This window comes from Mustela erminea, chromosome 1 (assembly GCF_009829155.1).
Source record: "Mustela erminea isolate mMusErm1 chromosome 1, mMusErm1.Pri, whole genome shotgun sequence".
Lineage (NCBI taxonomy): Eukaryota > Metazoa > Chordata > Mammalia > Carnivora > Mustelidae > Mustela > Mustela erminea.
The window spans coordinates 69,414,079-69,431,648 of NC_045614.1; the positions used below are offsets into that span (position 1 = coordinate 69,414,079).

The 17,570-nt window shown below is 42.8% G+C and overlaps 1 protein-coding gene across 1 annotated transcript; it reads left to right on the top strand.

The window, feature by feature from the left end:
- Positions 1-243: 243 nt before the first annotated feature.
- LOC116572017 (zinc finger protein 852-like) lies at positions 244-12,209 on the top strand. The gene is made up of 3 exons (XM_032310703.1): positions 244-601; positions 5,906-5,997; positions 8,545-12,209. Exons 1-3 carry the CDS (start codon positions 279-281, stop codon positions 9,996-9,998), a joined length of 1,869 nt encoding a protein of 622 aa, XP_032166594.1. The 5' UTR covers positions 244-278; the 3' UTR covers positions 9,999-12,209.
- Positions 12,210-17,570: the final 5,361 nt, after the last annotated feature.

The following is a 17,570-nucleotide window of genomic DNA, read 5'->3' on the forward strand; positions in this document are numbered from 1 at the left end:
ATGGGGACAATAGGTTACTTAATCAAACCTTCAGCAAGGGAAGAGGGGGTGCTGTGGGGACATCAGGTTATTTAAACAAGACTTTAGCAAGGGGAGAGGGGTCTTTCATCCCTAGATACAATGAGTGGCCCCCTTAACAACTCTCCCTTTGGCCAGAACCAGTCAGCTAGAACTTAGTGCCTCCCTATTTTGACCTCTAGTTTTGGATCCTGTTCTTGGGGGGCGCGGGGGTGGGGAGGAGAAGGCCTGGAGGGCAGCGAGGCACACACTTGCAAGGGATGTGGTCAAAATGGGCAAGGCCCGTAGAGCTCTGGAGCCTGTCAGGGCATTGGATTGACGAGTGGAGGGCAGGCGCCCGGGCGCGGGTGTGTGTGTGGGGGGAGTGTTGGGGACCAGCCAGGCGCTCACAGGCTGGCGGGTATTGCACCGGCGCCAGGGAGAAGCCGAGACGCTGGCCCTCCCGACTTCCTAGAGAGGCTGCGGAGGACCCGGGCGGCGGCGCGCGTGCGCGCCCCGGGCTGACGGAGAGACCGGCGCGGGGCGACAGGCCGTGGCCCGGTGGTGTGGTCGCAGGACGAGCTGGCGGGGGCCTGGGGAGTCGGTGAGCGGCCGGGCGGGGCGCTGGGGCGTCGGGGTCGGCTGGCTGGCGCAGGGTTCTGGAGGGCGGCGGGGGTGTTTGGCCCCTCCCGGTCTGAGAGTTGGGGGGCGGGAGGCGGCTGAGGCCGGGCCTGGAGGCTGCGCCCGGGGCGGGTGGTTTAGCCGGGAAGCCGCTGCCCGCCTCGGGGAGGCGCGTATCTGGAAGTGCTTTGCAGCCCGGGGCAGAGAGTTGGGAGTAATGGCTTCTGCGCTTTATTCTTTCTCCCAATTACGCGAACAAAGCTACTCATTATGGACAATTAGGTGACGCGGGTGAGTGCCAGAAAAGTAAGAGTAACCGCAGTCCGCAAATAGTTTCGTCTGGATGCTTCTTGACAGTATAAATTTGTTCACAATTATGGAAACTCATATACATAAATATATGTTTGTTTGTTTATTACGAAATTGGATCATACCATTGCTTTTAAAAACTTCTTTTAGTATTCTTGTGATACAGTAATGCTGTGATAAGATATGCATATTATTTACCGTAGGCTACAATAAAATTTACCATTTTAACCATTTTAAAGTGTGGCATCATTCAGTGGCATTAAGCACAGTCATACTCTTGCCTCTTGAAAATTCCGGCGGAATGCATTTGTTCACTTGGTGGTCAGAATTGGTGTCAGCATTATGGCATCACTAAGACATATTTCTGACTGTGATGGATAGAAAACATTTTGTTTGCAGTTTATTTTCCTTAGCACACTTTGCATTAAGCTGTGTTACATAAAGCGCAACAAGTGACGTTTGTGAAGAAAAATAGCAGTCTTGTTTATTAGGGTGATTGTCTCTTTTCAGAATGAAAAGTGAAGTGTCCGAGAGGGAGGTTTTTATTTTTGTAATACAGGTTTTTTTTTTTTACAGATTTTATTTTAATAAAGGGGAATTTTTAAACAGAAGGTACAGCTCTAACTTAAAACTACTGTACTGTCTCTGACTTGCATAGGCCTCGGAAATCAGAGAATGGTCTCCTTCTAGGTTAAAAGTGGTGGCCAGGAGAGAACAGCATCCTCTTTCAAACTCTTTGTAGTTCAAGAGTGAAAATTTGCAGGGAGATGTCAGCAAGTGGCTTTAGTTGTAATTTGAGGAATGAATTTCAGAGGACTTGGCGTCTGTTGGCACGTGTCTGTATCTCTGGGTATACTGAGAGTCTGGTGAATAAGGGTGCTCTTACATGTCATGTTAATGCTGGAGAAAGGCAGACAAAGTTTGGTTAAAAACCGTAATCCTTCCTGTGGGTGGTAATGATCAGAATGTTTTCCTTCCCAGATCTTAAAACTTTTAGCCTCCTTTCTTGTTTTATTAAACTGCATTGCTCTGGACACTGTAACATACCTCTTAACGTATCTACACTTCATTGGCTGTCCTCCTGTGAGCTCTGGAAGGCGGTATCATTATTATTATTATTATTATTTTGTATCATTCACCACAGAGACCTTAGTGCCTGGGGCATAGTAGGTGCTCAATAGATATTGTTAAGTTAATAAAAGAATGACTGTAAATTGGAGACAAGAATGACAGTATTTGGTATCTTTGATTGCCAAGTTAATTTTTAAGCTAAGAAAAAAAGTAAATCAGAGAAAAACGGTAACACACTTCCTCAATTCAAAAAACTTTTTTCTTTTGAGTAATTGTAGATTTACAGGGGGTTGCAGAAGTTGTAGAGTTCCCTTATAGTCTTCGCTCAGTTTGCCTAAAGTTAAAGTTAACCACAGAACAGTCATCAAACTTAAGAATTTCACGGTGGCGCAGTACTGTTAATTAAACTGCTGACTTTAATATTTAGAGGTCATCAGCTTCTCACTAGTGACCTTTTTCTGTTCCGGGATCCAGTCTAGAATCCCTCGTTGCGTTTAGTAGTCATGTCTCCAAGTTTTCCTTTAGTATGTGACGGTCTCTCCATCTTTCCCTGTTCTTCGTGACCTCGATGCTTTTGAAGTATGTTGTGCTGGTATTTTTAGAATGCTCCTCACATTGGTTTTGTCAGGCATTTTCTCCTGCTTCGATTGGATGGTGTCGATATGTCTTATTACTGTTGATATTAATTTTGATCTAGTGGTGTCTGCCACTGTAAAGATACTGTCTTTCCCTCTGTAACTAGCAATTATACTTTGAGACCTTGCATAACAATATCCTGTTTCTCCTTAAGTTTCACCTACTAATTAGCCTTCCTGGTGGATCTTATTAGTGTGATGGTCTAAAGGTGACTTTCATTTCTGTTATTCTCCCTACAGTTATTAATTGGAATACTTTCTGAGGAAGAGTTGTGCCTTGTTTCCCTTTGTTTTATTTATTCAGTTAGTTATATCAGTGTGTGATGTTGGGTATGTATTCTTTGAGCTCTGATGCAGTGCTGATATTATTTTGTTACTTGAATTATTCTAGCCTTGGCCATTGGGCGCTCTTTGCAGTTGGCTCCTGTTTCCCCTTGAAGTGCCCACATCCATTTTGGTGACTTTCCCTGACTTTCTGGCACCACAGAATGCTTGTGTTGTATCTTTCCCTCCCCAGCCCTGAAGACCACCACTTCTCCAGGGAGCCCTAGTTCCGTTTACTGGAGAAAGGTATGGAGAAACCAAGTTTGGGACACGAGGTTTGAGTTCATTTCTTAATTGATGGATTTGTTTAATATAACATTCCAGTTATGTACTGGAAGCAGTTTTTCTTGTTTCCTTACCAGTGTATAAAATAAAGCATATGTACCCTGACACTGGTAGGAAAAACACAAGAGTAAGAGATTTTAAAAGAAAACAAAATCACATTGTGTATGAGTTGAAGAAAGGGAGGGAAGGAGGAAGGAAAGAAAGAATGAAAAGAGAAGAAGGGAAAAAAAGAATGCCCCTGGAAAATGCCCCGATAATTGCTTGGGATTTTCCTTGTGCTTTACAAAGCCATTTTCACTGTAGGATTGAGACTGGGATTAAGGTATGAAGCTCTGGGAGAATAGGCCTGATCAGCCCAGGTTTCCTCCTGGGTTTGGGATGAGTGAAGTTTTCCTTCTGTTCTCAAAAGCTAGTTGGGACATGGAGAAACCCTGAGGCATTAGGATACCTGAATTTAACCTTGTGGGATCAGCTCACTGGCCTCCTATGTCCTTAACTGTGCTCTGGGTCTTTCATCCAGAGTCCAAAAGGGTCTTCTCCATGTTCAAGGTTGTAGAAGCTGGCCTAATCCTTTCTTTGGTCAAAGGCCTGGAATCCTTTGCCAAATTCCTGGCGTTTGCCCTCAGTTTCCTGTCTGTCAGTCTTCTCATCACCGCTGTCCAGATACTTCACCTACCTCTTTAGACATTTCTATGACAGCTGCTTCAGAAAAGGTCTGCTTGGAGGCTTAAAATTGGTTCTTATTGTGCTGTGGGTCTCCATTTCCTGAGATAGGTCATGCCGTTTATATTTCCTGGTGGATGCATTTCTTCAAAATACTTGTCTCTGACCTTGAGTTCATTGTCTTTAGCCTGAATGCCAGGTTTCTAGTCACCTGAGCAGTTTTCTACTTCTTTCATACTTCCATTTCTTAACCTTCTTCAGTCTGTTCTATAAGTTTGTAAGGGAAAGTCCCTGTCCCTATTTCTCTTGACTTTTAGCTTCCTTCTGAGCAGCTGTTTCTGCACCTGTTTGTGCTGCTGGGGTCAACAAGGCTGGAGCCTGCCCCTCTTGTCCCTGAAGTTCCCTTTCCTCTCAGCCTTTTGTTGTTGCTGGTCTTCAAGTCTGTCTGTGGGCCTTCAGCCACTTTATCATATCCCTCCTTTTCCTTTGCTTTTGTTTTCTGAAATATTTACTCTTCTTTTTCTCCCCTAGTTTTTACAGCAAGGCTTCTTTACTCTGCCGGAGCTTTAGCAGACTCCTCAGTGTGCATAATCCTTAATGTAGTTCTTTATTTTACTCTTCATGCCCTGAGAGCGAGAGTGTAGTTTCTTTCCGTTAGTGGGATGGCAGCTTGCTTTCTGGTGTGAGCCTCTTTCCGTCTGTGTTTAGTCATTATTTTTTGTGTGTCCTGATATTATTGGCTGAGTCCGGAAGATGTTGGACAGGTATTGGTTTATAACAAAGAGGGGATGGCTTTTGGGTGAAGGCAATGATTTCTTAAATGTGCTTAGTGATGGCGAGAGATGGAGGGTGGTTTCAGGGGAAAATGAGTGTCATTTGTGACATGGTGCACTGAGTTATGAGGCCATGATGTAACAGATGCCAAGTTGTTCTGTCTTTCTATGGTCTGAAGTAGGGTCAATCTTTATCCTTTTTGTATGCACATCTAGTTGTTCCAGCACCACATGTTGAAAAATCTCTTTTCCTTTCAGTGTTCTTAGGACTTTTGTCAAAAATAAGTAATTGTGGATATATGGGTTTATCACTCGATGCTTATTCTGTTAATGATCTCTGTGTTTGACCTTATGTCAGCACTACACTACTCTGATGACTGCTACTTAGTAAATTTGGACATTGGGATTATAAATCCTTCAGCTTATGTTTTCCCAGTATTCTCATAGCTAGAACTCCTTGGTTTTCCATATGAATTTTATTATGAGATTGTCAGTTTCCAATAGGAGCCATTTGGAGATTTAATAGAGATCATGGTGAAACTAAAGCTTAATTGGAGGACTATTTATGGATGTGAGTTTAAGGAAAGAGAGGGAATGGGAGATGTCTAGAATCATTGACAGAATTTGGAAAGTCAGGATAGAAAGATGGTAAGAATATCCATTTTTGACTGAATATAAGATAAAGAGGGACACCCTAATGAAATGTCCAGTAGGCCACTGGAAGTCTGTAATGGGGGTTTAGAAGAGAGCTGGAACTGGGAAAGCAACATTAGAGCATTCAGAGTCCGTGAGATGTCTGTCAGAGCAAAAAGGGATGCTTTGAGGCCCAGCGCCTGCAGCATCCATAATGAGAAGCCAAAAAAGGAAGGGAAATCAGGAATGAAGGGCCAGAAATGTGAGAGGCAAATCAGGCAGGGCTAATGCTAAGGAAGCCATGGGGAGAGAAAGTGGGCCAAAGTATAGCTTCCTTCAGAGAGTTTAAAATGAGTGAGGGCTGGGAGGAATGGCCAATTCTTACTTGGACCAGGGAACCCTCTGCACCCTCAGAGTAAAACCTGCATGGAAAATTCACAGCGCAGTCAGAATAACACCTGAATGAAAGAGGGATGAGAGGCAGTGTGTGGAGCGGAGCTGGCTGGGTTCTGTTGAACCCACTCCCTGGGATACAGACCTTATTGGAGCCGAAGCAGGGTTTGTCCTCATAGCTCTCTTTTCTCCCTCCCTCAGGTCAGTGTGCTTCCCAGGTGCCTGCCCTTTTCCAAGCTGGGAAGTCAGGAGATCAGGCAGTGGCAACTATGCTTCAGATGGTCAGGCCCCAGGTGAGCTGGACTCTGTCTTCCTTGAGTCCCCAAGTCTGTGGCCTGAGAATAGCTAGCAGTCATCTCCAGCTCTGCCCAATTCTGAGATTAATCCTGTGGTTTTCCTGCCTAATTGCTTCCTCTGGAATTGGGTCCCACCTACTGAGTTCATGGATTCTTTCTGGCCCTGGACTTGTCCTCCTAGATGTGTCATCCCAGCTTCTCTACCTCCCTTACCCCTATGCCCACCAGGGTCCTACCTGGGCTCTTGGTACCCTGATGTTTCTGCCCTTCAGGCTGAGAATATCCCTGAGCAGTAGAAGCTTATCATTCCAGGAATCTGCAGCATACCAGTTCCTGTCTGTGGACTATACTGAGAGGGAGTAGAAAGGTCCAGCCCTCAGTCAGAGAGCTGTGTACTGGTGCATCATGCCGAAAAACTATTGCAGCATGGCCTCATTGGTTAATGATTCTGTTTGCCAGTAATACAGTCTGCATTCTTTTCTTTACATTTTCTTTCCTCTATTCTATTTTTTCCCAGCCTTTTTATTGCAAAGATGAGATAAGGTAGAGAGAATACTGTAATGAACCTCTTTGTGTCCATCACTCAGCCCTAAGTTATCAACATTGTCTTTACTCCATTATTAATTGACCTAGGGTGGTTTGATTAGAATTTGTAGTTGTAAGGAATAGGGGGCCACTCATGTTATTGTAAGTACTGAGCTGTTTTACTTAAATAAGTCTGGAAGGAGTAGGCTGATCAGACCTACCACTCAGACCGTCCTTTGGGAAACAGGACCCTCAGCAACAATAGCAAATAATTTTTATGCCAGGGAATGTAAGGCAGTTGCTCCCTGCATATCTGTTTTGTCTTCTCATTTTCTTCACTCTGAATCTCTTGTCCCCTCATAGCTACTTCTTTATTAGAGTTCCCATTCCCATATACTTTCTGCATGCTATGGCCCCTAATGGCTTGGCTTCTCTCCATGCCTCATTTCAGTTTAGAGTGCCTTCTTGTTTTAGTTCTCTTTATTTTGCCTTATTTCCAGCTCAAATTTTACTTAGAAAGGGCCTCCAAGGGTGGTTCAGCCATTAAGTATCATCTCTGTTTGGGCAGAACTTTGTTCCTGGCCACAACAGAGGCTGAAGTGTAACATACAGAGAAGCTACACTTGGGCATGGCGCCCTGGTCTAGTCGGTTGTGGTCTGAGATGTATTGAGGCCAGTTACATGGTTGCCTCATTTTCCCCTTCAGGAAAGACTGAGGCAGGACAGCTTCCTGGAAAGGAGTGTTTTCAGGGCAGGCTCTCTGGCTGGCAAGTCTAGGACAGTAGCCAACTCTGGAGAGGGTGGATGGGCTTAGGAGTCCAGGATAGCTATAACTTTCCATATGCTAAAATGCCACAATGGCTTGTGGCCCTGGTTAAAAGAACTAACAGTTTTGTGTTCAGACATGACTGATTGCTTGCTACTTCTACCTTTTCCAAATTCGAAAGGAAATATTCAACTATGTATTTTCCCGTGCTTCTGGATTATCAAGATACCAAAGACGTATTTTGATTCATATTTCAAATTATCAATCCGTTTCTTAATTTTTTTTAGAAATGTAGTACTTACTGTACTGACTTCTGCCAGTCTAGTGCATCAGAGACTAGCGGAATCCCCACTTTTAGAGCTTTGCTGTCCCTTCCACAATACTTTTCCCCCAGTATTTCTGAACCTGTGAATTCTCTGAATCTTGTCACTGTGCTTACGTATAAGACTCACTTTTTTGGTACATTTTTTCCTAATTGTATTTGCCCATACTGTTTCTCATATTTGATTTGAGGTATTTCCTCCTCCTTTCTCCCATCCAAGTCCTAACCAGGCCTGACCCTGCTTATTAGCTTCCGAGATCAGACGAGATCGGGCGCGTTCAGGGTGGTATGGCCGTAGACTCCTCCTCCTTTCTCTTCCCACTATCTTTTTTTTTTTTTTTTTTAAGATTTTATTTATTCATTTGACAGAGATCACAGAGAGGCGGAGAGAGAGGAAGGGAAGCAGGCTCCTTGCTGAGCAGAGAACCTGACGCAGGGTTCGAGCCTAGGACCCTGAGATCATGACCTGAGCTGAAGGCAGAGGCTTTAACCCACTGAACCACCCAGGCACCTCTCTCTCCACACTGTCTTTACTGGGAACCACAGAACCATACAGTGTCATGATTGGAAAGGACGTCAGAGTTCATCATTTTACTAAGTGATTTCTCTAAGATCACACCACCTTTACAGTCTTCTCTCTTGCCTTCCAGCTGCTCTTTTTGATTGGACAAATAAGTGGGGCAATTAAGAGCTGTCAGGACAGAGCTCTGTCCTGATAGCTCTTCTTCCACCCTCTCCCACTGACCTTCTTTCCCCTCTTTGTCTTTCTGTCCATGAAGAAAAGTTTGAGCTATTTCCCATCTTTCTCTTGTTCTTAATATCTCATCTCTTAATGTATCCCCTAACATGAAGGTTTTCTCAGGTCCACAGACTCCTGATTCTGTTTCATCAGGAGAAAAAGAAATTAATAAAGTATTCTTTCTTTTGGCAGCAGGTGAGACTAGGATGTGGCATTCAGAGTTGCCTGCAGAGCAGGAAGTTTCTAAAGGACCGGTGTCATCTGATGGGACATCTGGAGGCCTCTGTGGAGTAGTTTCTGGGGAGCCAGAGGCAGGAGCTGCCTGTGAAGGTACTTTAGAAAAGCTGGAAGGGCAACCCTCAGAGGAAGAAGGGAGCAGACTGGAAAATGAGCTCTTCAGAATAACACACGAGGATGAAGATAAGTCCACAAAGGATGAATATGATGAATATAATGAACTTGGGAAACATCCACATCTGTCCTCTAGTGCTGTAGAATGTCAGGGAGTTCTGAAGGGACAGAAATTTTATCAGTGTGATGAATGTGGTAAAGCTTTCAATTGGAGTTCACACCTCATTGGACATCAGAGAATCCATACTGGAGAGAAACCCTATGAGTGTAATGAATGTGGTAAGACCTTTAGACAGACCTCTCAACTCATAGTTCATCTCAGAACCCACACAGGGGAAAAGCCCTATGAGTGCAATGAGTGTGGAAAGACTTACCGACACAGCTCCCATCTTATTCAACACCAGAGACTCCATAATGGTGAGAAACCATATAAGTGTAATGAATGTGGAAAAGCTTTCAATGAGAGTTCCAAACTTTTTGACCACCAGAGAACCCATACTGGGGAGAAACCTTATGAATGCAGTGAGTGTGGGGCTGCCTTTAGTCGAAGTAAAAATCTCATCCGACATCAGGTACTTCACACTGGTAAAAAACCTTACAAGTGTAGTGAGTGTGGGAAAGCTTTCTGTTCTAATAGAAATCTTGTTGATCATCAGAGGATCCATACTGGGGAGAAGCCTTATGAGTGTAATGAATGTGGCAAAGCTTTCAGTCGGAGTAAATGTCTTATTCGACATCAGAGCCTCCACACTGGACAGAAACCATATAAATGTACTGAGTGTGGGAAAGCCTTCAGTCAGATCTCTCAACTTGTTGACCATGAGCGAATTCATACTGGAGAAAAACCTTTCGAATGTAATGAGTGTGGTAAGGCATTCAGTCTCAGCAAATGTCTTATTCGACATCAGAGACTTCACACAGGTGAAAAGCCCTATAAATGTAACGAGTGTGGAAAATCCTTCAATCAGAACTCCTACCTCATTATACACCAGAGAATTCACACTGGTGAGAAGCCTTATGAATGTAATGAGTGTGGGAAAGTCTTCAGTCATAATTCTAGCCTTATGGTTCATCAGAGAACCCATACAGGGGAGAAACCCTATAAATGTACAGATTGTGGGAAAGCTTTTAGTGACAGCTCACAGCTCACTGTGCACCAGAGAGTTCACACAGGAGAGAAGCCCTATGAATGTATTGAGTGTGGGAAAGCCTTCAGTCAGCGTTCCACTTTTAATCACCACCAGCGAACTCACACTGGAGAGAAGCATTCAGCTCTGGCTTACTCAGTTTGTTAAGGAAGATTCCCCAAGACAGAGCAAGATATTTTGAGTTCATTTTTCTTTGTAAGAAAGATACCCTGATCTCCTCTTGGAATCACTAATCAACGAGGTCCATTCCCTGCATTCTTTCTGCTGGATCATGAAGGTGGAAGAGTCACAGGGCCATCCTTCCCAACTATGAGGGAAGTAAGGACTACACATTTCTTGTACTTATAGGTTCCCTCCCTACCTTTTTCCCTCCCTCCCTTCCTACCTTCTCTCTCTTTTTTGTTTAAAAATGTATCTGGTTTTAGTTAGGAATCCCATAATCAAATTGTGTGCTTTTCAAGGACAGTAATTAAATGCTTCCTTTCTTTCTAGATAATTCATTTGCATAAAGTCATTCTCCAATGCTCTGATTCTTTCCTATCTTGGGTGTGGCCTTTTAAAAAATTCTGTTACAGTCTAGATCCTCATCACTTGTATTTCCTATCTAGAAAACCTTTTCTTCTTCCTGTTTGCTAATCTTTATCTCTCAGACCCTTTAAGATCTAGCTCATCTCAGAAAGTCTTTCTTCTTGAGATGCTTTTTCCATCCTCCTAAATGTCTGTTGATTTGAATTCAGTGCTTCAAATTAGTCTGTGCTACAATTTGCAATTGTTACTAAATTGCATTCAGAATAATTGTCAAGGCATTGGTATATACTTTCATACCAACTTAATGTAGGCTCTTTGAGGTTAGGTATTTATTTTATCATACAGATAATTTTCATATGCTAGTTTAATAATTTTTTAAAACTCACCTTTCCAATTCAACCATTCTTAAACTGGGAATGTACTTCCCTTCTACCACTGGACCTAAGACTTTTAAAGATGGATATCATAGGTTACCACAGATAAAGGTGTCATTCATATCTTCTGCATATACCTCTGGGGTATACGCCTCTGGGAGTTTTAGTGCTGTTACCTCAGCCTCAAAAAACTAACAATTTATGCTTGAGCATGCCTCTGTGCATGCATGTCTGTGTGTGTGTGTCTAGGTTTTGGAGTCAGCAGTTATCCCACTGACATGAACTTTTCCCTGCTTTCTGTGATTTGTACTCAGAGTGACTCTGATTTCCTTACCGTATAGTTCAGTCTGCCTGTAACTGCCATTTAATGGCAAGATGAGAGGAGTACATTTAATTATTGTAATAATCTTCTGGGCCATCAGGAGGTCTTTTCAGAGTCCTATAGTCATATGAGACATTAGCTTGAACACCTGTCCCTTTCACCAATGCAGGAGTGCCCCAGTGCTGGGGAGCTTTGCCTCTGGTGTCTTCCCCATTTCTTTTAGCAGGACAGTAGGATTGACAGTGTGGCAGAGGAGGAGGTTAGATGGGCAATGTCAGAGTATGTAACCTGGAGAGGAGAGATATTGTGAGCTCTTACTTATATCTGAGACAATGGAGAAGAAAAGGAAGAGAATTGAGGCTAAAGAAAATAAGAATTAGATGGGATTTGGGGGGAGGCATCTCAGAAAAGATTAGGAAGAATGTTATTGGGGAGATCCATAAAAACTACTGAATGAAGTATATAGCTAGAAATTAGCCATTTTGAAATAAGTGTTTTAAATTAAATTTCTGTTTTCAGATGTATTTTTACTGTTTGTTTCCATTTTCCTTTACAAGATCTGCAGATAGGACTTTCTTAAGTGTTTTATCTTGGGAGCATCCAGATTCTGAGAAGGAGCCCATATTAGCATATCCCCATTCCTCCACTGTGACTTGCACATTGCTAGTCATGTCTTCAGTAGAACTCTCTGCATGTTGTATGTGGTAACTTTACTTCTGTTTGTTATTTGCTCATCCTCTTACCACTCTTGAGTCTGGATGGGGAGAGCCAGCACTGCTCATAAGCATATTACCTCCCCCACACCAGTCTGGTGTACGTGTTCAGCAGGAATGAATGTCCTTACTTCCTTGAAAAGTACTCCAGCTCTTGCATGGAGGAAAATGGGCTATATATGAAAGCCACCTCAATTTCTATTTGTTATTGCTAGTATTTTTTAAAAGTATTGAATTTTAAAAATTTTATCTGGACCCATTTGCCATGCTAAGTTATTTTTAGTTGTAATAGTTTTTTAGTTTCATTTCCTAGCTTTTCTAAGTATACAATAAATAAGGGTTAATATTCTTTTCATTTCCAATCTGTGTGTCACTTAAGTTGTGTGTTAGCAAAACTATTTAAGAAAAAATTTTTTTTGGAGAATGAACAGATTTTTTTCCATTCCAAAAATCTAGTATATTGAGTCATGAAATATGTGTAACAACTGCATCTATTTAAAGTATATTGTTGAATGAGTTTTGATAGATAACTCCATGCAGGAAACCATTTCTACAATCAAAATACAGAACATTTCATCATCCCTAAAAGAGTCCTCTTATGGCAGATTCCTGCTCTGGCCCCCAGTCCCAGGCAACTACTGATCTACTTTTTGTCACTGTATATCTGTTTGCATTTTCTAGAATTTTATAAAAATGGGTATATATCTCTCTCATTAATGAAAGCTGGGGAATGTCTCTGGTATGTGCTAGGGTTCCCCATCTGGGCTCCTTTGTGAAGGCCTGAGGAAGCGGGTATGACTGGAGCCACTAGGAGATTGTAGGCTGTTGGAATCATTGAGAAGAGTTTATTAAGAAGGGTTTGGACAGTACTGTCTCCTTAAGGTAGAAAGAGGTAGGAAATTGAAGTAAATCTGGAAAGACAGGGATATCAAGTAATGATAACTGAGTCATATCTATCTGTCTGCATAATTTCTGAAACATAAAGAGGCAAAGTTGTAACTAGGCAGTCAGTCACACGATGTTGATACAGGAACCAGGGAGCCTGGGAAGGTGACAGAGTAAGAGGACCCTGAACTCACCACATTTTCAACTAGATACTATTCACATCCAAGTCAATAAACTAGAGTGAACTAAAGGTTAATGGAACAAACTCCACAACTAAATATAGAGAAGAAGCTGCATCTGAAAGAATGGTCAGAAAGATGGAGGGAGACTACCTGCAGGAGGGAGGGAACTGTACAAACAAAGAGGGCAGAGAAATGGGCCCTTGTGCCAGGGAACTCACATTGGAAAGACAAACCCATAGCATTTGACTTCAAAAACCAGAAGGGCTGAATAATGTGTTCGTAAAACCAGTGAGACTTGAAATGAGGTAAGCTGATTAAACACGGGGCAAGCTGGGAGGCTAAGTGATAGCTAGGTTGTTGCCCATAAAGAGACAGCAGTTTGTTCAGAGAGGAACATAAAAGCAGTTTACACAAAACAGTGGCAAACAGAAGAAGATTGTTCATACTGACTTCAGAGTGTTTGGGGAACTATGAAAATAACCTGACAGGTATCATTTTCCTCCACTACCCCCAGTACAAACACAGGGACACCTGGGGGAGGTAGGATGGCATAGACACTTGCTACTTAACCTGATAGCAGTGCGCTATGCCCAAGTTCTCCTGAGGGCTCACCTACTCCAAGCCTGCTAGGCTTGGTCGTGGACTCAGGGCAAATTTTGTTAAAGCCATGTGGGCATCCAGCTGTATGCCTCTAAGTCATCCTCGTGTATTTCACCCGGCTGCATTCCCCCAGCCACAATCACATGCTGTGCCTGTGTGTTTGTGTGCCCCCAGATGACATTCCACACCACCCAGTTGCATACCCCAGCTGTAATTGTGTGTCCCTAGTTGCAGTTGTACACCCTGCACAGCCACCAGATACATAGCTTCTGCCTAGCCCAACCACTGCATCAGGGGCAACCACCACAGCACAGCCAGTTGTACATCCCTAGCCATAGCAGCACTTCGGGGGATCCTACAAAAAACTAGTGGTGCACTGTGAATTTTGCTAACACCATTGCCTCACCCCACCCCACCCCACCCCCGCCGGATTTCCCTGGTGGGCATAGACCTCACTCCCAGGCAGAGCTGGCCTGCCTAGGTAACACTAATACCACAAAGAGCAAGCACAGCCCACAGCAGGCAGAGTCGGTGCAGATGAATGCACTGAAAGGAAAGAGAGACACACCAGTAGGGTGTAAACAATACATATAGAATACTCTGCTGAAGTGCCAGGTTCTAGTGAATAGGGGACACTGCATTACAGGATACTCTAGGAACGCTTGCAGAAGTCTTTTCTATCCTGCTGTTCATTGTATCAAGTGTGTTTCTCATTGCATTTATTGTGCTTTTCATCTTGACTTTCTTAACACAGAGAAACAGACAAAATGAGGAGATAGGGAAATTTATCCCAAATGAATGACTAAGACAAGGCCACAACCAGAGATCTAGGCGAAACAGTTATAAGTAACATGCCTAATAGAGAATTTAAAGCAATGATCATAAGGATACTCACTAGACTTGAGAAAAGAGGGAAGACATGAGTGAGGTCATTAAGACCGGAATAGCAATATAGTCAACATGAAGAGCACAATAAATGAAATGAGAAACACACTTGATAGAATGAACAGCAGGATAGAAGAATCAGAGGAACAAATTAGTGACCTGGAAGACAGAGTAAGGGAAAATAAGCTGAACAAAAGAAAGAATTATGCAAAACAAGAATGGACTTAGGGAACTCAGTGATTCCATGAAACATAATGTTTGTAGTAGAGGAGACCCAGAAGAAGAAAGAGGGGGCAGAAAATTGACTTGAAGTAATAGCTGAAAATTTTTCTAATCTGTGGAAGGAGGCACAGAAAACCCCTAAAAGAATTAACGAAGCAGACCAACACCAAGACATATTTAATTAACTTTGCAAAATATAGTGACAAAAAATGTTAAAAGTAGCAAGATGAAGGAAGTCATAGCTGACAAGGGAAAAGTCATAAGGCTAGCAAGAGATTTTTCAACAGAAATTCCCAAGGCAGAAGAGAATGGCATGATATATTCAAAGTGCCTAATGAGAAAAATCTGCAGCCAAGATACGCTATCCAGCCAGGTTATCATTCAGAGTAGAAGGAAAGATAAAGAGTTTCCCAGACAAACAAACACTAAAGGTGTTCATGACCATTAAACCACCTCTGCAAGAAATAGTAAAAGGGATTTTTTGGGAAGGAGAGAACAGGGAGAGGGTTAAGATGACAGAGGAGGAGGGCAACCCTAACTTACCTCCTCCCTTGAACACAGCTAGATAAATATCAAATCATTCTGGACATGCAGGAAATTGATCTGTGGACTGAGAGAACAAATCTGTACCTCTACAAGCAGAAAAGAAAAAAGACCACCTTGTGGAAGGTATAAACTGCAGAGAGTTGATTTGGGGGAGAAAAGAGCCACAGGCATTGTGGAGGGGAGGGAAACCTGACCACAGAGAGAGGAGTGAGAAAGAAATAGAACAGGGGCAGAGGATTTCACAAGAAAAACTATTTCCCAAAACCATTAGCTGAGAAAAAGGAGAGGATTTAAATAATGCAAATAAAATAACCAAACTAAAATAAAATAAATTACAACTTTTTTATAAACAGCAGAGCACACTCTGAATTTTCGAGGGTCAGTGCCATCACCAGGCTCACGCTGGGCGAGCTCAGTGGTGCGCTGGTGGGAAAGGAGAGTGGAAACCCAAAGGGGGCAGCATTCTGAGGACCCCCTCAACTGCATGGAGCTAAATAGTTCCCCTCCTTAGAGTGCATTTGGTAGAGGTGATATGGCCTCTGTAGCGGTAAAAGACCTGGCAAGTGCCATTGAGCTGCCCCATTCACCAGCATAGGACCAAAGATGCAGATTGAGGGTGGCAAACCTTGGCACCAGCTTTGTGCTGTGATTTACCATAAACTCTCAACTGCTGTGCAGTTGTGTGACCATTTCCTGGGACAAGCCGGCACCAGCCACAGAGCACCAAAACCCACCCCTAAAGTATCAGTGTGGATCCACACTGGGGGGGGGGGGGGTGCGGGGCGGTCTCTGAAGTTTGGAGTTTTAAAACCCAACCACACCTGAGATAAAAAGGAAGTGCTGCACCACCTGGCAGGTAAGAGCTCAGACACAGGGTGAAGGTGGGGATCTGATGAAAGCCAGGGAGTGATTGCTCATCTCCAGAGCTTAACTGAGGAGCGGGGGATACAAGCTCCGCCCTCTGGAGAATGGGAGGGGAGCTGTTTTCACTGACCAGGACCGACCAACCTCAGTGAGGAAAACAGCACCACCAAGTGGATGCTAGAGCTGCCCTGTGTCCTGCAGGTGTAACTCCTTTAGGGCAAGTCCACCTAAGAATCAACAGTAGGCCTCTCCCCCAGAAGACAAGGATAAAACCTTTACACACACCAAGTTTACTGATCAAGGAGTGCTGCAAAGCTTCAGCTCTAGGGAAAACAGGATCTAGCCCTCCTTTTCTTTTTCTTTTCTTTTTTTTTTATACAGAAAAAGCAATTTTTAATTTTACTTATTATTTTTAATTTTTTAACATTCAAATTTTTATTTTTTTAAAAATTGATCAAGCTTCCGTTAATAAACAGACCAAAACACATCTAGGATCTACCTTCCTTTATTTTTTGAAATTATTATCTATTTTTTTAATTTTTATTTTCTTTGACATCAAAAATGACAAGACAGGAATTCACCCAAAAAGAAAGAACAGCAAGAAGTGATGGCCAGGTGTTTAATTGATATAGATATAAATAGGGCGTCTGAGCTAAAATTGATAATTATTTTTATAATTATTGGCTGGACTTGAAAAAAACATAAAAGACACTAGAGAATCCTTTATTGCAGAGATAAAAGAACAAAAAACTATTCAGACCCAAATTAAAAGTGCCGCAACTGAGATGCGTTTCCAAATGGATACCATAACAGTGAGAATGGTTGAAGCAAAGGAATGAACCAGTGATATAAAACATAAAATTATGAAAAAATAAAGGTGAAGAGAAGAGAGAAAGAAAGGTGTTGGATCACAGGAGCACCTGGGTGGCTCAGTAGGTTAAGCCTCTGCCTTCAGCTCAGGTCATGATCCCAGGGTTCTAGGATCAAGCCCCACATCCAGCGCTCTGCTCAGCAGGGAGCCTGCTTCCCCCTTTCTCTGCCTGCCTCTTTACCTACTTGTGATCTCTCTCTGTGTCAAATGAATAAATAAAATCTTAAAAAAAAAGAGAGAGAAAGGTATTGGATCACTAATGTACACTTACGGAACTCTAACTACTTAAAGCATAATAACATTCATATCATAGGAATCCCACAAGATGAAGACAGGAAACAAGGAGGCAGAAGTTTATTTGGCCAAATTAGGGCTGAAAAATTCCCTAACCTGAGGAAGGAAACACACTTCACAATGCAAGAAGCACAGAGAATCCCCATTAAATTCAACAAAATCCAGCCATCACCAACACATGCTGTAGTCAAATTCACAAAATACACAGACAATGAAAGAATCCTGAAAGCAGTGGGGTAGGGTCTTTAACATACAGGGAAGACAGATCAGATTTGCATGAGATCTGTCCACAGAAACAGGGAAGGCCAGAAAGCAGTTTCAGAATATACTCGACATGCTGAATGGAAAAAATATGCAGGCAAGAATACCTTACCTAGCAAAGCAGTCAATAATAGAAGGAGAGATAAAGTGTTTCCAGAACAAATAAAAACTA

What these genes read in the sequence shown, in the direction of transcription:
- LOC116572017 (XM_032310703.1), top strand. Translation starts at nt 279, where the DNA reads ATGTGGTCAAAATGGGCAAGGCCCGTAGAGCTCTGGAGCCTGTCAGGG. An exon ending in GGCGGGGGCCTGGGGAGTCG is followed by an intron (nt 602 to 5,905) that starts GTGAGCGGCCGG and finishes TCCCTCCCTCAG; the next exon opens with GTCAGTGTGCTTCCCAGGTG. An exon ending in TTCAGATGGTCAGGCCCCAG is followed by an intron (nt 5,998 to 8,544) that starts GTGAGCTGGACT and finishes TTCTTTTGGCAG; the next exon opens with CAGGTGAGACTAGGATGTGG.